The 22213-nt window shown below is 51.7% G+C and overlaps 1 protein-coding gene across 3 annotated transcripts in view; it reads left to right on the top strand.

Annotated features, from left to right (window-relative positions):
• The window catches only part of LOC143696573 (WD repeat-containing protein 7-like), a 44882-nt gene that overhangs the window by 2021 nt on the left and 20648 nt on the right, over positions 1–22213 (top strand). For all 3 annotated transcript variants that reach the window (XM_077193146.1, XM_077193147.1, XM_077193145.1), the window contains exons 2-20: positions 4663–4831; positions 5506–5612; positions 5976–6054; positions 6474–6648; positions 7145–7221; positions 7933–8052; positions 8366–8511; positions 8903–9005; positions 9108–9249; positions 9674–9922; positions 10719–10939; positions 11433–11628; positions 12559–12773; positions 13725–14494; positions 14600–14688; positions 15838–15918; positions 16422–16540; positions 17562–17685; positions 19850–19963. In XM_077193146.1, coding sequence (XP_077049261.1) covers positions 4676–4831; positions 5506–5612; positions 5976–6054; positions 6474–6648; positions 7145–7221; positions 7933–8052; positions 8366–8511; positions 8903–9005; positions 9108–9249; positions 9674–9922; positions 10719–10939; positions 11433–11628; positions 12559–12773; positions 13725–14494; positions 14600–14688; positions 15838–15918; positions 16422–16540; positions 17562–17685; positions 19850–19963 — 3283 coding nt within the window. In that variant the 5' untranslated portion in view covers positions 4663–4675. The remainder of the gene's footprint in view (positions 1–4662; positions 4832–5505; positions 5613–5975; positions 6055–6473; positions 6649–7144; positions 7222–7932; positions 8053–8365; positions 8512–8902; positions 9006–9107; positions 9250–9673; positions 9923–10718; positions 10940–11432; positions 11629–12558; positions 12774–13724; positions 14495–14599; positions 14689–15837; positions 15919–16421; positions 16541–17561; positions 17686–19849; positions 19964–22213) is intronic.

Here is a 22213-nt window from a genome sequence, read left to right as displayed (position 1 = left end):
GAAAAGGAAGTTTTTTATGAAGGCTTTGCGCTGCCACAGTCAAAAACTAGAAGGAAAGAGGTAGTTTGTGTTTTTCCTCTCCCTCCCAGAGCCCTGCTGTGAAATGCTCTGAGAACTGGGTTTGAAATGGGGTTGGTAATGTGGTTTCTGCATGGAAAATCCCGAATCTCTTAGGGTTAGTTTTGTGCTAGTGCTCTTGTATGTTGTAATACCCTCCTGTATGTTCCCTCTGAAAATTCCCCTCATTCTGAGTGGGGTGGGTTGGAAGTGTTCACAAGTGGCTCTAAATGCAGAATTGTTAAATACAGGATCTCAAGCAGCAATGCTGGTCCCCAGCAGGGGACTTTCTGTATTTATCCAAAAATGCAGCTGTTTTTGACAGCCTGGTGACACAGGAACACCGTGACTTGTTCCCTGAACTGGGAGCAGTAGGACAGCAGAGCAGTGGGAAGGGGTTTTTGTGTTGCTCATGGGTGTTTTTCAGCTCTGCTTTAGTCATTTCTGGTTTGTTTCCTCACAAAAATTGAGTGGGTATTTATGTTTGCTGTGGGCGGTTTTGTTCTTGTTGTTGATATTTGCATTTTGGTCTGTTGCATCTGGACACTTTATTCCTGCTTTTATTCCATTTTTATGATGATTTCCCTGCAAATCAAGCCTGGTTTAATTGTAGCTCTTGGTTTGTTTAAAATGTTGTTTAAAATGCTGAATTAATTTCTCTTTCTGTGCTCTTATGGTCCAGACAGAGCAATTGATCCAGCATTGCATAACAATTAACTCTGCAGGGCCAGGTGTGGTTTGCAGCGTGCAGAAAGACTGGATTTTTGCTCTTTATTGATCCTGCTCATTACATTCGAGCTTGAATTAAATAGCTTTTAATGAAGATGGGCCGGTGGGCTGCCAGAAAGGAGCTGCTTCCCTGGCAAGGGTCATTTGATGTGGTATCATTTGGTGATGTGGATTTTGTGGCGAGCCCAGAGTTGATCCCTGACTTGTCAGCAGCCTCCCGGGAGCCGTGTGTAATCCTTAGCCATTCATTAGCCTGCCCTTGCTCGCTCCCTTCCCCCTTTTTTCCACCGTTCCAGTTCTCTGGCTGCAGAGGGTGGCAGCGCTCAGCACATGGAGTAACAGCTCCTGTGCTTTTACACGCATGAGGAATGACAGGGATTCCTGTTGGAAGAGATCGGGGTGCTGGCACAGCTTGTGCAGGTCAGAGTGACCTTCATTTTTCTGTCATAATTCAGATTTATTCCCTCTGAAGTGCTGTGACACAGGTTTACAGACCTGGGGAAACTCAAGGTAGGAGAACGTGTATATAGCTATAAAAAACCCCACAAAACCACACGTATTTCATGCTCCTCTAAATCAGAGCTCTGCTTTGAGCCAGGGTGAGTTCAGAGCATAAACCTCCACGATATAGTACACAAGGAGTGTTTGGTTATTAATTTAACACGACCTTTTCACCGATAAGAAAACCTCAGTTCTAACAGCATGGAAGTGCTGGGCAAGCTGGGAATGTTGCTACCACAAACACAGGGTTGTTGTGGGGTTTAAATCTTGTGCAAATTCAAGTGGGTTTTATTGCCACAACTTGAGTTGCTATTCCCAGTCATTGAGACCATTTTGGCCCAGGGACAATTGAAATTCCACTGTGTTTTTTGTGTCAATATGTTCAGAATATCCAAAATGTTGCTGTAAAGATAGTGCTGGACCCATTTCCTGCTGGAGAGTGGCCAGCATCCAGTTTGTCAGTGGATTATACAAGGTTGATTTCACCTAAGGCAGCATATTCCATATCCCAACATGAATGTCTGTGTAGCAGGGACATAACAACATCAGGGGTATAAAAACTGCTTCAGCCTCAGGACTTAAAACATTTGTAACTTCAAAATTACTCTAAAAAGAGGGATTTGAGCAAAAATCCTTGTGTGCATGGAGATGTGCTGTTTGGCCCCCAACTTTTACTCCCCTCCCTTTTCGTTTGAAGGATAATATTTTGGATTTTGGGAGACTGCAGCCTTCCCCCCCCCACCCCCCCATAAAGTAAATAAACAGCACTATTGCCTCATACCTGGGGGGTCATGTCTGTCTGTCCGTCTGCTGTTCCTCATCTGCTGCATCCTGGGGCCTCCCAAATGTGAGGGGAAAATGGTGGGAAACATGAGGGGACAGAATGGCAGAAACATGAGGGGAAAATATTGCAGAAACATGAGGGAAAAAGCAGGGAATGTGAGGGGAAAAGATGGCAAAAACATGAGGGAAAAAGAGCAGGGAACATGAGGGGAAAAGATGGCAAAAACATGAGGGAAAAAGAGCAGGGAACATGAGGGGAAAAGATAGAAAAACATGAGGGGGAAAGGGTGGGAAACATGAGGGGAAAAGATGGCAAAAACATGAGGGAAAAAGAGCAGGGAATGTGAGGGGAAAAGAGCAGGAAATGTGAGGGGAAAAGATGGCAAAAACATGAGGGGAAAAGATGGCAGAAACATGAGGGGGAAAGAGCAGGAAACATGAGGGAAAAAGAGCAGGGAACGTGAGGGAAAAAGAGCAGGGAACGTGAGGGGAAAAGATGGCAAAAACATGAGGTGAAAAGATGGCAGAAACATGAGGGGGAAAGAGCAGGAAACATGAGGGAAAAAGAGCAGGGAATGTGAGGGAAAAAGAGCAGGGAACGTGAGGGGAAAAGATGGCAAAAACATGAGGGGAAAAGAGCAGCAAGCATGAGGGGAAAAGATGGCAGAAACATGAGGGGAAAAGAGCAGGGAACATGAGGGGAAAAGGACAGAAAACATGAGGGGAAAAGATGGCAAAAACATGAGGGGAAAAGAGCAGCAAGCATGAGGGGAAAAGATGGCAGAAACATGAGGGGAAAAGAGCAGGGAACATGAGGGGAAAAGGACAGAAAACATGAGGGGAAAAGATGGCAGAAACATGAGGGGAAAAGAGCAGGAAACATGAGGTGAAAAGGATGGAAAACACGAGGGGAAAAGATGGCAAAAACATGAGAGGAAAAGAGCAGCAAGCATGAGGGGAAAAGAGCAGGGAACATGAGGGAAAAAGAGCAGGGAACATGAGGGGAAAAGGACAGAAAACATGAGGGGAAAAGATGGCAAAAACATGAGGGAAAAAGAGCAGGAAACATGAGGTGAAAAGATGGCAAAAACATGAGGGAAAAAGAGCAGGGAACATGAGAGAAAAAGAGCAGAGAACATGAGGGAAAAAGAGCAGGGAATGTGAGGGGAAAAGATGGCAAAAACACGAGGGGGAAAGAGCGGGAAATGTGAGGGGAAAAGATGGCAGAAACGTGAGGGGAAAAGAGCAGGGAACATGAGGGAAAAAGGACAGAAAACATGAGGGGAAAAGAGCAGCAAGCGTGAGGGGAAAAGATGGCAGAAACATGAGGGGAAAAGAGCAGGAAACATGAGGGGAAAAGGACAGAAAACATGAGGGGAAAAGATGGCAAAAACATGAGGGAAAAAGAGCAGGAAACGTGAGGGGAAAGATGGCAAAAACATGAGGGGAAAAGAGCAGCAAGCATGAGGGGAAAATATGGCAGAAACATGAGGGGAAAAGAGCAGGGAACATGAGGGGAAAAGGACAGAAAACATGAGGGGAAAAGATGGCAGAAACATGAGGGGAAAAGAGCAGCAAGCATGAGGGGAAAAGATGGTAGAAACATGAGGGGAAAAGAGCAGCAAGCATGAGGGGAAAAGAGCAGGGAACATGAGGGAAAAAGATGGCAAAAACATGAGGGAAAAAGAGCAGGGAACATGAGGGAAAAAGAGCAGGGAACATGAGGGGAAAAGATGGAAAAAACATGAGGGGGAAAGAGCGGGAAATGTGAGGGGAAAAGATGGCAGAAACGTGAGGGGAAAAGAGCAGGGAACATGAGGGGAAAAGGACAGAAAACATGAGGGGAAAAGATGGCAAAAACATGAGGGGAAAAGAGCAGGGAACATGAGGGGAAAAGGACAGAAAACATGAGGGGAAAAGATGGCAGAAACATGAGGGGAAAAGATGGCAGAAACATGAGGGGAAAAGAGCAGGGAACATGAGGGGAAAAGGACAGAAAACATGAGGGGAAAAGATGGCAGAAACATGAGGGGAAAAGAGCAGGGAACATGAGGGGAAAAGGACAGAAAACATGAGGGGAAAAGAGCAGGAAACATGAGGGGAAAAGGACAGAAAACATGAGGGGAAAAGAGCAGGAAACATGAGGGAAAAAGAGCAGGAAACGTGAGGGGAAAGATGGCAAAAACATGAGGGAAAAAGAGCAGGAAACATGAGGGGAAAAGGACAGAAAACATGAGGGGAAAAGATGGCAAAAACATGAGGGAAAAAGAGCAGGAAACGTGAGGGGAAAGATGGCAAAAACATGAGGGAAAAAGAGCAGGAAACATGAGGGGGAAAGAGCAGGGAACGTGAGGGGAAAAGGGCGGGAACTCTGAGGGAAAAAGAGCAGGGAACACGAGGGGGAAAGAGCCGGAAACCTGAGGGGAAAAGAGCAGGGAATGTGAGGGGAAAAGGGCGGGAACTCTGAGGGGACAGAACGGCAGAGCCAGGGAGGGGCAGGATAGTAGAAACATGAGGGGAAGAGATGGCAGACACCTGAGGGAAGGGAGCAGCCGGGACGTGGCTGATGCTGTTGCGCTGTTGGGATTGCAGGCGCGCGGAGGCCATGGCCGGGAACAGCCTGGTGCTGCCCATCGTGCTGTGGGGCCGGCGCGCCCCCACGCACTGCGTGTCCTCCCTGCTGCTCGTGGATGGCTCTGTCATCGTCACCGGCTGCCACGACGGGCAGATCTGCCTCTGGGACCTGGCTCCTGACCTGCAGGTAATGGAGGCCCCGTGCCCCTCGGCCTGTCCTCCCTCTCCCCACGCTCGGGCGGCTGCTCTGCCCTGCCCACAGCGCTGTCAGGGGTTACAAAGAGGGGTTTTGCCTCCTGGTCTTCCAACAGGAGCAGCACCTTTTTCAACTCGTTCCAGTTTCTTGGAGCTGCTCTAAACCAGTTGCTTTCTAGTTGAGGTGTTTAATATTGTGTTGTGGAAAGGAGCTCCTTCCCAATATCCCATCTGGCAGTGGGAAGCCATTCCCCCTTTTCCTGGCACTCCATTCCCTGTCCCAAGTCCCTCTCCAGCTCTCTTGGAGCCCCTTTTGGCACTGGAAGGGGCTCTGAGGTCTCCCATTATTTATGGATTTATGGGGAAAACTCTTAATGTGCAACAAAATCTTTTATATTTGGCCAAACTCAATTGAAATTGAATTGAGCCAAATTCAGCTCCTGATTTGTAAACATTGAGAGGAGTTTGCAAAATGCTTTTTTTCCCTCCAAATTCTCATTCCTGTGTGAAGTAGAAAATCTTCCAAGATGATCCCTTCACTGCTGTGTTAATTGAACATGTGTGCACATATTAATGCACATATAACACATGAAGTAGAAGGCTGGGATATGGATATTCTGGTCATTTGTGTGATTTTGACTCCCTGTTTTCTTTCCCTGCTCCCAGATCAATCCCAGAGCTCTGCTCTTTGGTCATACAGCCTCAGTTACTTGTTTATCCAAGGCCTCAGCTTCCAGTGAAAAGCAATATATAGTGAGTGCATCAGAGAGTGGGTGAGTTTCTAAGTGTTTATTATGTGCAATAATGGGAATTTGTGCCCAGTTTATCCATATACTCAACACTGTGTTTGATTTTTATGCTCAAGAGAAAATTCCTCAAGAAGTACATTTTATTTTTTGATTCGTTTTGTTTATTAATCAGAGAGCAGCAGTTAAGTGGTAGAAGGGGGTAATAGCTGCTCAGGTTCTGTAATTTTTCCTCACAGGGAACAGGAGGTTGTGTGGATTTAGGAGGACTGGAAAGTCCAGTTGATTTTGAGTTTAAATACAGCCCTAACAAGTGGTTCAAGTGAAGTTCCCCCGCTGTGAGGGGTTTGAAGTGCCTGTTTTCCAGGTGGTGCTTTCCCTGTGTTCCAGGGAGATGTGCCTGTGGGATGTGAACGACGGGCGGTGCATCGAGTTCACCAAGCTGGCCTGCGCACACACAGGCATCCAGGTGAGTGTGAGGGCTGCCAGGGAGGGAAGGGTGCTCTGCAGGCAGCACAGTGGGTCTGGGAGCACCCCCAGCCCAGGCTGGGTCATCCTCACCCTGCACGGATTCCTGTCTGTGTCTGCTCCCATTGCTGCAGTTCTATCAGTGCAGGCAGCACAGTGGGTCTGGGAGCACCCTTGGGCCCAGGCTGGTTCATCCTCACCCTGCACGGATTCTATCAATGCAGGCAGCACAGTGGGTCTGGGAGCACCCTCGGGCCCAGCCTGGTTCATCCCTGCCCCACACGGATTCCTGTCTGTGTCTGCTCCCATTGCTGCAGTTCTATCAGTGCAGGCAGCACAGTGGGTCTGGGAGCACCCTCGGGCCCAGGCTGGTTCATCCCTGCCCTGCACAGATTCCTGTGTCTGCTCCCCTCTCCACAGTTCTATCAGTTCACAGTCGGCACGCAGAGGGAGGGGAGACTCCTGTGCCACGGGCATTACCCTGAGATTCTGGTGGTGGATGCAACCAGCCTTGAGGTCCTGTACTCTCTGATATCCAAGATCTCTCCTGACTGGATCAGCTCCATGACCATCATCCGCTCCAACAGGACACAAGGTGAGTGTTTCTCGTGGCAGGGACGCCTCCCACCATCCCACTGCATCCAGCCTGGCCTTGGGCACTGCCAGGCTTTCCTGGGAATCCTGGATCAGCTGAGCACAGACTGGGTTGGTTCTGCTCATTCTGTTAATTTGGTGGGCTTCAGTTTCTGGCAGACAAGTGTCTCGTTGGGGTGTTCCTATTGTGGAGAGTGGAATTCCTGAGAGGTTTGGGGAGCACTGGGGAGAAAATCCCGACTAAAGGACTTCTCCCTTGAGTTAAGGCTCAGCAACAGTTGTAAACTGGGCATTCCCAAAATCCTGGGGTGGGAAAGCTCAGCTCTTATCCCCACAGCAGATAAATTGCTGGGGAAACTGGAAATGAGCTCTGCTGTGAAGGCTTCCATTCAATAAACATTCCATCTGGAAGCACATGCTCAGGAATGCTTGGGCCAGGGTTCACTCCCGCCCAGCTGAGGAGCTCCCTGTGCCTCAGGCTCCTTTTGTGTTTCCAGAGGACACCGTGGTGGCCGTGTCCGTGACTGGCATCCTGAAGGTCTGGATCATCACCTCCGAAGTCAATCGGATGCAGGTGGGCACGGGCTGCTGCATCAGTGGCACTTCTGGTGGGATGGAGGGCTCTGTCCCTGATATTCTGCTGATAGCCCTGTCCCTATTCCAGTGGAAAATAACTTGCTGAATTTTCCTTTACTGATTTAAGTTGCCACCAGAACTCCTAATACTTCTCAGAGAACTGATTTCCAAATGAAGTGTAGGATTGTGTCCAGTTGTTCCAAATCCGTTTTTTATTTGTCCCATGTAGTGATTTGGGTTAACGTTTTTCTGAGCAGACCATACCATTTTTAGGAATATTCATTATATGGGATTATCTCCAGCTCCCTGGAGATAATTGGCTATTGTTAGTTGGCATTTCCTGGGTACTAATGAATAAAAGTCTTAAAGGAGATTTGCCCAGGATCTCAGGGGGAAACCTCATGTAGAATGGTACCATCTTGTCTTTGGGAGTGGAGTCTGCCTCAGTGGCTGTGAGATCAGCAGCACTGATCTGTGCTGCTGGGGAGCCTGGGGATGGTGTGCCCTGCAGAGGGGACACCACGTGCCCTGCAGGTCTGCTAGGAGGAGGTGTGGGATAAAGCCTGCCCCGAGGGTTTGGGTTTGCCCACAGGAACCCACCCGCAGGAGGGCCAGGGTTTGGGTTTATCCACAGGAACCCACCTGCAGGAGGGGCTGGGGGCAGTGGGAGCAGGGCCAGGTGGCTGAGGGCCCGTTCTGTTTGCTCCAGGACACCAGCCCGGTGTTTGAGGAGGAGTCCAAGCCCATCTACTGCGAGAACTGCCAGAGCATCTCCTTCTGCGCCTTCACGCAGCGCTCGCTCCTCGTCGTGTGCTCCAAGTACTGGAGGGTAAGGCTCAGCCTCCTCCCTCAGGAGCCTGCATTAAACCACACCAAACACCCAGGTGAAGGGGCTCCAGGTCTCTCCAGTGCACCCCTGCACTGAAATACATTTAATGTAAATACACATATATTTCATGTATTTCTAGATATTTGATCCAAGTCTCTGCCCGTGGTGAGCTTTGGAACGAGATGGCCCTAAATGTCTTTAACAACCCAAACCATTCCATGATTCTGTGATACTGAACCCAAAACCAGCTGCTGCCTGGGCATTTTAATATTTAATTGATTGGTTAATAACCACAGACTTTGTTTCCTCTCAGGTCTTTGATGCTGGAGATTATTCCCTCTTATGTTCAGTGCCCAGTGAAAATGAGCAGACCTGGACTGGTGGGGACTTTGTGGCAGCTGATAAAGTGATTGTATGGACAGAGGATGGACAGAGTTTCATCTATAAATTACCAGCCAGGTACTCAACAGAAAAATACCCCCTTTATTTAATTTTTGATCGATTTGAATTGAGTTTATTGAAGAGATACTGAAATATTGGTCCAGTAAGGGAAGACATGTAAATATAAAGCTATAAAATCAATTCAAAATTTGGCATCAAAGAGGTTAAAAATGACAGGAGTAAAACCAAAGACTTTCATTCTGACATCTTCATGGTGTGCAGATTTGTTCTGGGTAGTGATTGTGTTTTATCTTGGGTATTCCCACATAAATCGTGTGGGAACTCCTTCCTTGCCCTCATGTGATCAGAGCATGAGGATGGCAGCAGCACCCATGTCCTGCTGCGGGAATCACTCTTTAAATGTTATTATTATAAATTTATTATCTCCTGTGTCTGTTCCTGCCCCCAGCTGCCTCCCAGCCAGTGACTCATTCCGCAGGGATGTGGGGAAGGCAGTGGAGAACTCCATCCCCCCTTTGCTGTACAGCGTGTTGGACAGAGCAGAGAAGCAGGTACATCTTTGTGAGGGGCTGAGTTGGTTTGAAAGGAGGGAAGCTTGGAGCTGAGCACCTGCTTTGTGCCTGCTCTGAGCTTGTTCCTTGCTTTTCCAACAGCTCCTCATATGTCCTCCAGTGACTCGCTTCTTCTGTGGCCAGAGGGAGTTTGCCTACAGGCTGTTAATCCAAGGGGACTCCTCGGGGAGGCTCTGCCTCTGGAGCGTGCCCGACAGCCTGGACCAGCAGGAGGGTGCAAAAGGTGCCTCAGTCACGGCAGGTCTTGGTGCTCTCTGTGTGTTTGTGCTGATGAATCTGTGCTGGATGAGGGTGCAAAAGGTGCCTCATTAATAGCCACATCTTGGTGCTCTCTGTGTGTTTGTGCTGGATGAGGGTGCAAAAGGTGCCTCAGTCATGGCCGGGTCTTGGTGCTCTCTGTGTGTTTGTGCTGGATGAATCTGTGCTGGTTCTCCCACAGAACACAAAGTTGGGTTTAATTGTTGCCTCCTTGCAGGAGTTGTAGCATCTTCACCTTATCAGAGATGCCCAAAATCTTAGTTAGCATTATTCTAGTGGTGCCTTCATTCCCAGCAGGGAATCCCACCGTGGGCTGGGGACATCTTACCCACCCAGTTCCATCTCCCAGCCCCTCCCAGCTCAGCCCTGGCATCTCCCTCCTTTCCCAGGCCTGCCGGCAGCCACGTCCAGGTCCCTGCAGGAGGCCTTTGACCAGCTGAGCCCGCGGCCCGCGGGCATCATCGACCAGCTGAGCATGGTGGCCAGCGCCAGCGAGCCCCTGCGCGTCACCGCCAGCGTCTACATGCCGGCCCACGGGCGGCTGGTGTGCGGCCGCGAGGACGGCAGCATCGTCATCGTGCCCGCCACGCAGACCGCCATCGTGCAGCTGCTGCAGGGCGAGCACACGCTGCGCCGAGGTACGGCCATGCATGGGTGAAACCTCAGCAATCTGCTGCCATCGTGCAGCTGCTGCAGGGCGAGCACACACTGCACCGAGGTATGGCCATGCATGGGTGAAACCTCAGCAATCGTGCAGCTGCTGCAGGGCGAGCACACGCTGCGCCGAGGTACAGCCATGCACGGCTGGGAATGCACCAATAATCTGCTGCCATCGTGCAGCTGCTGCAGGGCGAGCACACGCTGCGCCCAGGTACGGCCATGCATGGGTGAAACCTCAGCAATCTGCTGCCATCGTGCAGCTGCTGCAGGGCGAGCACACGCTGCGCCAAGGTACGGCCATGCATGGGTGGGAATGCACCAATAATCTGCTGCCATCGTGCAGCTGCTGCAGGGCGAGCACACGCTGCGCCCAGGTACGGCCATGCACGGCTGGGAATGCACCAATCGTGCAGCTGCTGCAGGGCAGCACCAAGGCACGGCGTGCAGGAGCAGCAGGAGCCCCAGCAGTCTGCAGTGCCCTCTGTGCTGGCAGTCCTGCAGGTGTCCAGCCAGCCTGGCCGGGTCAGTGTGGGTGTTTCTGCAGGGGATAAGGTGAGGGAGCTCTCCTGTGCTGCCAGGATTGCTCCAGTCGCAGTCTCAGTGGGAAAGCTGCCAGGGTGGGACCCGTGTGCTGTGCCTGGGTCGCTTTGGGGTGTGGGTTCCATGTGACACTATTGTCACAGCTGGGGCTCTGGGTGCAGAGCAAACCCTTGGCAGTGCATTGTTCATTGAATGCCTGGTTTTCCTCTCCTCTCTTGTGCTTTCCCCCGGCAGGCTGGCCCCCTCACAGGACGCTGCGAGGCCACCGGAACAAGGTCACCTGCCTGCTGTACCCTCACCAGGTGTCCTCCCGCTACGACCAGAGGTACCTCATCTCAGGAGGCGTGGATTTCTCGGTCATCATCTGGGATATCTTCTCGGGAGAGATGAAACATATCTTCTGTGTGCACGGCGGGGAGATCACCCAGCTGCTGGTTCCACCAGAAAACTGCAGCGTGAGTTCTCCAGGATGAGCCTCAGTGCTCCTCGGGGCTGGGAATGCAGCAGGGAGTGAGTGCTGGGCATGCATCGCTCACCCAGCTCTTGCAAGAGCTTCACAAAGGAGAGCTTGGCTATTCTGTTCTTTATGCTTTCTGCCACCAGGTTTTAATTCTATAAAGGGTTGAAAATAGGGGCTTTATCAAACCTATTAAAAATGGGGTTTAGAGACAATCTTGCCTCTTGAAACTTAGCTGTATAAATAGAATTTAATGAACCAAGTGACATTGACTGAAAACTGGGGTTTGCTTAGCAAAATGGGGCTTAATACCCATTTTCTCTTCATTTCTGGTCAGGGAATTCTGTTCCCAGCGGCCTCAGTGAGTTTGAACATTGCTTTAGGTGCCTGACTTTGGTCACCCCGCTCGGCCCAGCGGGGAAGAGTTTTTAGAGTTTTTCACACCAGCTCTGCATGCTGCTGCTGAAGCTGTTTCTGTTCTCCCCCACCAGGCCCGCGTGCAGCACTGCGTCTGCTCTGTGGCCAGCGACCACTCGGTGGGGCTGCTGAGTCTGAGGGAGAAGAAGTGCATCATGCTGGCGTCCCGGCACCTGTTCCCCATCCAGGTGATCAAGTGGAGGCCAGCCGACGACTACCTGGTGGTGGGCTGCTCCGACGGCTCCGTGTACGTCTGGCAGATGGACACCGGTGAGCTCAGACCTCCTGCTGATCCCTCTTCGTGCACAGAGAGAGAGAGATGTGGAATGCAGGAGTACAGATCTGCTGCTAGTGCTGCCAGAGTGTGAGGGGGGTAGGATGGAGAGCAGAGATCCCTGCAGCCAGGCTGTGGAACGTGGGGTTCATTGCACAGGGCCTGGGGCAGGGCCCTGCTGGAGCTGCCAGGCACAGCTGGAGCAGCCTGAGAGAAGTAAAGAGAGGGGCAGAGAGGGGATGAGAGAGCGAGGTTCCCGTTACAATACCATAAATCTTCTGTGCTGAATATTCTGATTCTCACTGACCAACCTGGTACAAGATACCTGCTTGGAACCAGGAGGTATCAGCCAGAGCAGCACAAACATGGTTCTTCCCCAGGGTATGTTGCTGGTCATGTCCCGCTCTCTGGTTTTATGCAGGTTGAGTTCCAGAATCTGGACTCGTGTAAATCCTACAGCATTTCCATACAGCCTGTAAGAGTCACTACATTACCACACTGTGTTACATTTTAAACCCTAAAAACTGCTCTTTAGGTCCCTTCTGCCAAGCTGTGACCCTTGGGCCTGCCTGCAAGCAGAGGGTGTTGTTCCATCAATTCAGCCAACCACACCATTGTTTTCCAGTTGTTCAGTAACTGAGGGATCTCAAAGCTTGCTTTCATTTCAATCTCACTTACAGTTCCCATATTCTCACAATCTTTGGCCAGGCAATCATATCTGTACAGCTTTCCTGTTTCACCTTCCCCAACAGAGGGAGAATTCAAGCACTTTGGCACATTCCATTAGGAGCCTCACGCTGGGGGCTGTGTGACCCTCGTGGAAACACAGGAATTCCCGTGATCCTTTCAGAGCCAGCTGCTCCCACATCACAGCCGGCTGTCCCGCCTGTGCAGGGGCACGCTGAGCTGTGCCTGTGCCCTTGCAGGGGCTCTGGACCGCTGCGTGATGGGGATCACGGCCGTGGAGATCCTGAGCGCCTGCGACGAGGCCGTGCCGGCGGCCCTGGACGCGCTCAGCCACCCCGCCGTCAACCTGAAGCAGGCCATGACCCGCCGCAGCCTGGCCGCCCTCAAGAACGTGGCCCACCAGAAGCTGCAGACCCTGGCCACCAACCTGCTGGCCCCCGAGGCCTCGGACAAGGTGCGTGGGCTGTGCTGCCAGAGGGAAATGAAATCTGGGAGGTTTCTGTCCTCCCAAAACCTGTGGGTGAGGTTCTCGGCCAGAGCAACACAAACACGGTTCTTCCCCAGGGTATGCTGCTGGTCATGTCCTGCTCTCTGGTTTTATGCAGGTCGAGTTCCAGAATCTGCACTCATGCAGTGCTTTAGGCTGGAAAATGAAGTCCAAGCTTTAATTCCCCCTGCCCTGGGTTTGGCCAGCCCATTCCATGAGGAGCTGTTCCCCTGGCACAGCTTGTGGCCAGCAGAGAGCAGCAAAACTCCGTTCCCAGCTTCTCCATGCATCCCTTTCTGCGCCTGGCGCTGTCACCTTCTGTCAGGAGAGGAATCTGGGAGTGATGTGCTGAGAACATTCCCTGGAGCACCACCAGCATGTTCCCATTAAACACTGTCTGCTCGGGGTCTCTGCTGCTGCTTCTGCTGCATCCAGGCAGAGCTGGGAGCCCTGGTAGCTGCAGGGTTTGTGTGTGGGCTCCTCATCCAGTGAGGGTGCTGGGAATGAAGGGATTAGGGACAAGAGTGCTCAAAAACTCCTGTTAACGCTCTGGTTTCCAGTCTCCTTTCTGACATTCTCCAGCTTTGTTCCCTTCATTCCCTGCCTCCTCCCTTTTTTCCCCCTTGGAGGAAGACGAACTGAAGGGAGTGCCCAAGTGGTGCAGTACCTGCAGGTCTTGCTTTTCCAATGCCATATATGGATTCCATGGTTCACCCTCCAAACGTGAAATATTTCCTGCGTTTTAAGCTGAATAACAACGTTGCTGTTGCTTGGAATAGAGCTCCACTCTCACAGGGTTCAGGAGAAGGAGGTGTGAGCTTGTGTCTCCCCTGGAGAGCTCTGTTCATCTATAAACACTGGGAAACGGGATTTCTGTGGTTTGTGGGTGCCTTTCAGACCCAGCTCTGTCCTTTCCAGGGGAATTTACCCAAATACTCGCACAACTCGCTGACGGTGCAGGCCATCAAGACCAACGTGACGGACCCCGACATCCACGTGCTGTTCTTCGACGTGGAGGCGCTGATCATCCAGCTGCTGACCGAGGAGGCCTCGCGGCCCAGCGCCGGCGCCGCCTCCCTGGAGAGCCTGCAGAAGGCGCCCGGCGGCGCCGACAAGGGCGGCTCCTTCCTGGCCGGCAAGCGCGCGGCCGTGCTCTTCCAGCAGGTCAAGGAGACCATCAAGGAGAACATCAAGGAGCACCTGCTGGACGATGAGGATGAGGACGAGGAGGCGGCGCGGCAGAGGAGGGAGGACGGCGACCCGGAGTACCGCTCCAGCAAATCCAAACCGCTGACTCTGCTGGAGTACAACCTGACCATGGACACGGCCAAGCTCTTCATGTCCTGCCTGCACGCCTGGGGCCTCAACTCGGTGCTGGACGAGCTGTGCCTGGATCGCCTGGGCATGCTGAAGCCGCACTGCTCCGTGTCCTTCGGCCTCCTGTCGCGGGGCGGCCACATGTCCCTGATGCTGCCCGGCTACAACCAGCCCGTGGGCAGGGCGGCCCTGCCCCTAGAGCAGCTGGGCAGGAAGGCGTCGGTGACAGAGGGCCCGGGCAAGGGCACCTATGGCGTGTCGCGGGCCGTCACCACGCAGCACCTGCTGTCCGTCATCTCCCTGGCCAACACGCTGATGAGCATGACCAACGCCACCTTCATCGGGGAGCACATGAAGAAAGGCCCCAGCAGGTAGGGGAGCGCTGCCGTGGCTGGGCGGGCCCCTCTGGGATGCAGGGTTTGCTGTGCTTTGGTCACTCTGGGTGGTGGCTGCCACTGATGGGTCTCCCCTTTCAGGCCGCCCCGGCCGGGCACCCCTGAGACGGCCAAGGCGAAGCCGCCCCCTCCCGTGTCCAGCCATGCGGCACAAGGGCAAATCAAACAAGGTAAAGCCACAGCTTTGCACCCTTGCATCTGTTACTGCAGCTCCTTACACTGAGCCCAACCTCACTGGCAATGGCTGCATGGGAGGACAGAGTAAGGCAGTGTTAATCTCCATGAAATTACCGGGGACTTGTTTAAGAACCACTACAATTGCTGATTCTGCCTTGGCATCACCATTGCCTGTTTCGAGTGCTCCCACGCATTCTGAGGGGGCTTTAAAGCCTGGAGCTAAAGGCTCTGCAGGCTCTCCCAAAGTGTTTCTGTGGGAAGGAATGATCCCAGTGCCAGGATCACTCCTTGCCTGGTTGGAGCTGCTCACGTTGGAACAGAGTGAGCAAATCCAGCAGAACCAGGCAAAAAACTCTGGAGTGAGGCTTTGGTTTCAGGCTGGGGGGTTTTGTTGCAGCTGTCATTTCTGTTTTTCCTAAATTTGGTGCACCCTGTGCCAGTGGGGTGGGAAGGGATTTACTGCAGCCACACTGTGCCTCCCATGTGCTGGTGGGGTGGAAGGCCTGGAAAAAAGGGGGCTTGTGTCCTTCTCCTTCAGGCTTTTTGGCATTCCTGGGGCAAAGAGTTGCATTTCTGCCTAGAGGCCCGTTTAAAATGAAGGTAAATTCCAGGCAGCCCTCAGGAATTCATCCTGGACATCTTGGAGTGACAGACGGGGCAGCTCGGGCTGACTGGGGGTTATTTCTTGGCCTTTGGTGCACAACTTCCAAATCTGTGGAAATGTGGGAAAAGCACAGGAAGAAGCAGCAAAATTCCTGGGTTTCTAGCTTACAGTCAAGCATGAGGTTAAAGCAAAGCCACCTGCCCATAAACATATTTTAAATCACTCGATTTAGATGTACTTGGGTCTTTTCAAAACATCCCAGCTCCTGCCACTGTCTCCATGTTCCTCTGCAGCTGCATGTCTGCCTCTTCCTTCTTGGAAAACCTGGAATTCTCATTAAGTTGGATATTCTTTTGAGTTGAATATTACTTTGAAGCTGAGTGTTACTTTTAAGCTGAATATTTAAGTTGAAGATCACGCCAGCCTCCCCTTGTTTTCCATTCTCCAGTGATACTAACCCGTTCTTCTGCTGCTGCTCTCCTCACTTCCCTCTCTTTTTTTTCTCTCTCTTTTTATTTCTTCTTCTTTCCTCTGCAAGTTGCTCCTGCTGCTGCTTCCAGCACGGAATCTGGGCACTCTGACACTTCTGCTTTCCATTCCTGTTTCTTAGTCAACGAAGGTATTTCCTTCCTCACTTTCTACTTGTCCTTTACTCCAGCTAAGAGCCCTCCTCATTGTTCTTTGATTTCCAAATCATGTATTTGATTTCTAAGGGAATTCCTCCAAGGGTACCTGGGCTAGGCTTTCCTGCTGGCTTTTCACACCGCTTAAAGCTGGGTTTCGGTGTTGGTGGAGATTTGAATTGAATTCCGCACATATATTTAATAGAATATGGGACATTTTTATTTGAACTCTGGCCTTCTCTCCTGGTTTTACCTGCCCAGAGCCGTAGTAGGAATGCCCCTGGACTGAGTGTGCTAAGATAAAGACCCCAGGTGGAGAATGAGGACAGCAGTGTGCAGATGAGGATGAGCTGCGCTCGGCTCTGTCTGCACGCGTTTAGGCGAGGATGGGTTTGGTGTCCCTGCTGCTATTGAAACGCGAGCAGAGGGCGATGAGGCTGGGCTGGGTGATGCTCAGGGCCGTGCTGGTGACTGTGGGCTCACTGTCTGTGCTCCCCAGGCTGGAGCCAGCTGGCTGCCATGCACTGCGTGATGCTGCCCGACCTGCTGGGGCTCGACAGGTTCCGGCCGCCCCTGCTGGAGATGCTGGCCCGGCGGTGGCAGGATCGCTGCCTGGAGGTGAGCCCAGCCCTCCTCTTCTTTCTTATTGTTATTATTGTTATTGTTAGTAACTGTTGCTCATCATCATCCTTCCTGCTGTTGCCACTGTTATTTCCACCGCGAGAAAAAAGGAGTAACAGCAAAAGCAGGTTTGAGTCCAACAAAGCACAATTACTTCTTAATATGAGAGTCCTTCTTGGTCTTTTTTGTCTTTTAAATACCATGCTGCACCAGTTTAAAAGGAAATGTTTTCCATCACCCTTCTGCCTTAATAAAAGGCTTTTAAAGGATACACCTTGGCTAGTGCAAGGGCTGCACCCCTGATGGACTCCAGGTCACAAATTTCACACTTTTATAAGTTTTGCTCCATTTCCATATCAGGGTTCATTGTCCAATCCCATCTCCAGGTTGTGCAGTCCCACCCTCCCAGTTTGTTCCTCTCAATTCTCTATTGTTTGTGCTTGTGGCTCTGTGGCTGGAAAAAGATTGTTTGGTGTGACTAAACTCTGAACTAAACTCTGAAGAGAACTTGCCAACACTTTATGTGAAATTCAGAGTTACACACTAATGCAGTGCAGAACGTGGAAAACGTGAACGCTGAAACTGAAGGCATCAGAACTGTGTTTGTGCTGGAATAGTTCCAATTTCTATTTTCATGGAATTTAAAGCCTGGTTTGACTCTCAGGAACGGCACTGAGCCTTGGTGCCTGTTCAGTGTGTGCCCCTCTGGAGCTGTGTCTGTGCAGTTCCTGTGGAGCTGTGTCTGTGCAGTTCCTGTTGCCCCTCTGGAGCTGTGTTTGCCCCGTTTCAGGTGTGGGAGGCGGCGCAGGCGCTGCTGCTGGAACAGCTCCCAGTTCAAGCCCGGTTTTACCCTCAGGAAGGGCACTAGAGCTGGGTGTTGGTGTGGCTGGTGCCCCTCTGGAGCTGTGTCTGTGCAGTTCCTGTGGCCCCTCTGGAGCTGTGTCTGTGCAGTTCCTGTGGAGCTGTGTCTGTGCAGTTCCTGTGGTGCCCCTCTGGAGCTGTGTTTGCCCCGTTGCAGGTGCGGGAGGCGGCGCAGGCGCTGCTGCTGGCGGAGCTGCGCAGGATCGAGCAGGCCGGCCGCAAGGAGACCATCGACACCTGGGCTCCCTACCTGCCCCAGTACATGGACAGCGTCATCTCCCGTAAGGAGCACCCTGGCAGGCACTGCCCTCGTATGGGAAACGGGGGTGTGGGGCCTGGGAACCCCTCATTCACAGTTACCACTGAGGGAACCCCACATTCACAGTTATCCATCCTGGGAACCCCTCATTCACAGTTATTGATCCTGGGAACCCCTCATTCACAGTTATCCATCCTGGGAACCCCACATTCACAGTTATCCATTGAGGGAACCCCACATTCACAGTTATCCATCCTGGGAACCCCACATTCACAGTTATCCATCCTGGGAACCCCACATTCACAATTATCCAATGAGGGAACCCCACATTCACAGTTATTGATCCTGGGAACCCCACATTCACAGTTATCCATCCTGGGAACCCCACATTCACAATTATCCACTGAATGAACCCCACATTCACACTCATCCACTGAGGAACCCCACATTCCCAGTTATCCACTGAGGGAACCCCACATTCCCAATTACCCACTGAATGAACCCCACATTCCCAGTTATCCATCTTGGGAACCCCACAATCCCATCTATCCTGGGAACCCCACATTCCCAGTTATCCATCCTGGCATGAGATTCTCCCTGCAGTCATTCAGAGCATTCCCAGGAGCTTTTTTCCCCTGGAAATGATTTTTCATTCGTATTCCCCAGCTGGTTTTCCAGTGTCTGTGGTATTGAATCCTAATGGAACATGTTGGGATGTGGTTTGAGCTCAGTTAGACTGGAAATCATTCCTGTGGGTCAAAACTGGCAAATTTGGGATTAGGTTTTTATGGTAAGCGTTGAAACTCTTGGAATGAAGGGTGCAGAGTTGGAGGAATTGAAGGGAATAAGAATTATTTGGGATCTAACAGACTTGTGAAAAGCTCTCTGCTAGGAGAGGGAGGACCATAGGAAAGATAAAGAAATGTTCTTTATTCTAGCTCCTTTCTGCCCAGAAATGACCTGTGGAGCCTTGTGCTTCTCCTGTTCCTAAAGCTCTTTTAGTTTGGATGCATTGTGGTTTGTTTTGAAGGGAAACCTGCAGTGTGGCAGCAGAAAATGGGATGTGCTGGCTGTCCTGGATGCTGTGGAGCAGGCAGGGACACATCCCAGCAGAGCAGGCTGTGCCAGAGTGGCCTGGACACTCCCAGGGATGGGCAGCAATCCATGCCAGAGCCAGATCTGTTCCAGACTCTGCTGTTCCTGGCAGCAATGGGCAGCAATCCATGCCAGAGCCAGATCTGTTCCAGACTCTGCTGTTCCTGGCTGGAATGGGCAGCAATCCATGCCAGAGGCAGATCTGTTCCAGACTCTGCTGTTCCTGGCTGAAATGGGCAGCAATCCATGCCAGAGCCAGATCTGTTCCAGACTCTGCTGTTTGGGGCTGAAATGGGCAGCAATCCATGCCAGAGCCAGATCTGTTCCAGACTCTGCTGTTTGGGGCTGAAATGGGGAGCAATCCATGCCAGAGCCAGATCAGTTCCAGACTCTGCTGTTTGAGGCTGGAATGGGCAGCAATCCATGCCAGAGCCAGATCTGTTTCAGATTCTGCTGTTTGGGGCTGAAATGGGGAGCAATGGGGAGCAATCCATGCCAGAGCCAGATCAGTTCCAGATTCTGCTGTTTGAGGCTGGAATGGGCAGCAATCCATGTCAGAGCCAGACCCGTTCCAGACTCTGCTGTTCCTGGCTGGAATGGGCAGCAATGGGCAGCAATCCATGCCAGAGCCAGACCCATTGCAGACTCTGCTGTCCCTGGCTGGAATGGGGAGCAATGGGCAGCAATCCATGTCAGAGCCAGACCCGTTCCAGACTCTGCTGTTCCTGGCTGGAATGGGCAGCAATCCATGCCAGAGCCAGACCCATTGCAGACTCTGCTGTCCCTGGCTGGAATGGGCAGCAATGGGGAGCAATCCCTGCCAGAGCCAGACCCATTGCAGACTCTGCTGTTCCTGGCTGGAATGGGCAGCAATGGGCAGCAATCCATGTCAGAGCCAGACCCGTTCCAGACTCTGCTGTTCCTGGCTGGGGCCGAGGATCTCGTGCGAGGCCGGAGGGGAAGGAGCAGGGCAGGGAGGGCTGCAGTGAGGTTCAGCTGCTGCTGCAGGGGCAGGGAGGGCTGCAGTGAGGTTCAGCTGCTGCTGCAGGAGCAGGGAGCCGTTGCCAGCCCTGGATTTGGTTGCTCTCCAGCCGGGGTGACCACAGACGCCCTGCAGAGCGCGGGCGCCGCCGCAGAGCCCGCGGGAGCCGAGGCCAAGGCGCAGGAGGAGGAGCACGACCTGGTGGATGATGACATCGCAGCAGGTGAGCCCCGGGATCATTAATGCTCCCAGCATAATGAACGTGCTTAATTAATGCTCTCAGAGCTGCCCACAGCAGCTCTGCAGGAGTAAAGGGTCTCTGGGCTGTTGTCATCCCTTACACTGGCTCCCCACACCGTCCCTTCCGGGGCAGGAGCTGAACCAAGGGGCTGCATCCCAAATGTTGGGTGCCGGGGCACACAGTGAGCTTTGTACGGGGACAAGAGAGGGAAAATAAGAATTTTCTGACACCTTCAGCTCAGTTTCTGATGGTCCCATGAGCACCAATGTTTGTTGATGGGATTGCCTCTCAATGGGATCTTTTCCAACTTGGGATTCCCCAAAGCTTCCCCTCATAAAGATCATTTCTTAAAAGGATCATTTGCACCTCAGAACTAAAGGACAAGGAAACATTTTAGCTGAGGATCCTTAATACACTCAGTGTTTTTATTCAGAAGTTACTTAGAAAATTTGGTCTGTCCTCAAATTTCCTTTTAATGCCTGAAAAGTTTTTTTGGAAACTAAAAATAGACCAAATGTTTTGTTTAAATACTTCACACATGGGCAGCAGCGTTTTTTCCCACTTGGGCATAAATTCTCCTGGCTCCAGTGGTCAGAATTTGGGAATTTGGTGAACTGGCTTATTCAGGGGATATTTTGAATTGTGTAAATTACAGACTTTCTGATTTGGGTAACCTCAAATGAATTCCCAAGTGATTCATTATTTGTTCTGTGTGATATTACAACTGTTTTACTCAGAGAAATCAAATCTTTCACAAGGAAGCTCTGTAACAAATGGTAAGTGCACTTTTAATTGTAGTTGCTCCTGTTGAGCTTGTAGCAGTGTGAATTTTAACAACCTGGGTTCCTGCATTTTCCTTTTGGGATGGATTCCTGAGCTCCAGGCCTGCTGCCATTAAAGCTTCCCAGGTTTCTTTGGGATTGGTTTCCTGAGCTCCAGGCCTGCTGCCATTAAAGCTTCCCAGGTTTCTTTGGGATTGGTTTCCTGAGCTCCAGGCCTGCTGCCATTAAAGCCATGACATCACTTCTGAAATGGTATTTTTTGGTTTGTGGGTCTGGTTTTGTGGGTGAGTTTTTGTAGGAAAATTGATGCCAGTGACTCTGAAACTCCACAATCCCATTCCTGCACATCAGAAATCTGGTGGAAGGGTGTGTGCTGCTTTTTTCTTTAATTTTATTTTGGCTGCAACTGCTCCAAATTAAACCTTGCTCATCACTGCTTGTTCCAAGTGATCCCGTTGGGAAGTTGCCACTGAAGTTCAAATCCAGTATTAAATACCATTGCTCTGCAGACTCTTTATATTGAGATCCCATTAACAATAACCAGATCTTTAAAAAATTGAGATTCTCATCCCTTCCATGAGGGCATTTTTGATGGGTGGGCCCAGTGCTGTCAAACCTGGCTGAAAGGTGCCTGGAATTCCCCATCTGAGCAGCACAGGGTCCATTTTGTCTCTGCCTGTTTCCCTGGGAAGGCTGCAGCATCCTCACCCATTTTGTGTTCCCAGGTGCTGCTGCAGCACAGGGAAACATTCCCTCAGCAAATTCCACTGAACTGCAGCAGATGGGAATGAAAAACACCCTCATTTAAAGCAAAGCACATCTTCTACCTGCAATTAAAGAAATGAAGGTGTAATTTCTGATGCATGACAGCTCCCAGCTCCTAAAGAGCTCTGCCATTCCATTATTCCCCATTCAGAATCCCAGATATTCCAGAGCACCGGTTGCATTTGTTGTCAGAAGCAGCTGGCACCGGATTAGTGATGGCAGCCATCGCAGAGGATGGGCTGTCAGGGAGGAATTCCCAAATTCTGCGGGAATTGCAGCTTCCGTTGTGTGTGGAGCCAGCAGAGGGAGCCGCGCACCCAGGAACGGCCGAGGGGGCTTTGGGCACCTCCTTCCTGCCCAGCCTGCAGCCAAGGGGCTTTGGGCACCTCCTTCCTGCCCAGCCTGCAGCCGAGGGGCTTTGGGCACCTCCTTCCTGCCCAGCCTGCAACCGAGGGGGTTTGGGCACCTCCTTCCTGCCCAGCCTGCAGCCGAGGGGCTTTGGGCACCTCCTTCCTGCCCAGCCTGCAACCGAGGGGGTTTGGGCACCTCCTTCCCCCTGCCCAGCCTGCAACCGAGGGGCTTTGGGCACCTCCTTCCCCTGCCCATCCTGCAACCAAGAGGCTTTGGGCACCTCCTTCCTGCCCAGCCTGCCAACCAAAGGGGTTTGGGCACCTCCTTCCGTCCC

The sequence above is a fragment of the Agelaius phoeniceus genome, chromosome W, assembly GCF_051311805.1.
Source record: "Agelaius phoeniceus isolate bAgePho1 chromosome W, bAgePho1.hap1, whole genome shotgun sequence".
NCBI lineage: Eukaryota > Metazoa > Chordata > Aves > Passeriformes > Icteridae > Agelaius > Agelaius phoeniceus.
This window is presented reverse-complemented; position numbering and strand designations above follow the sequence as displayed.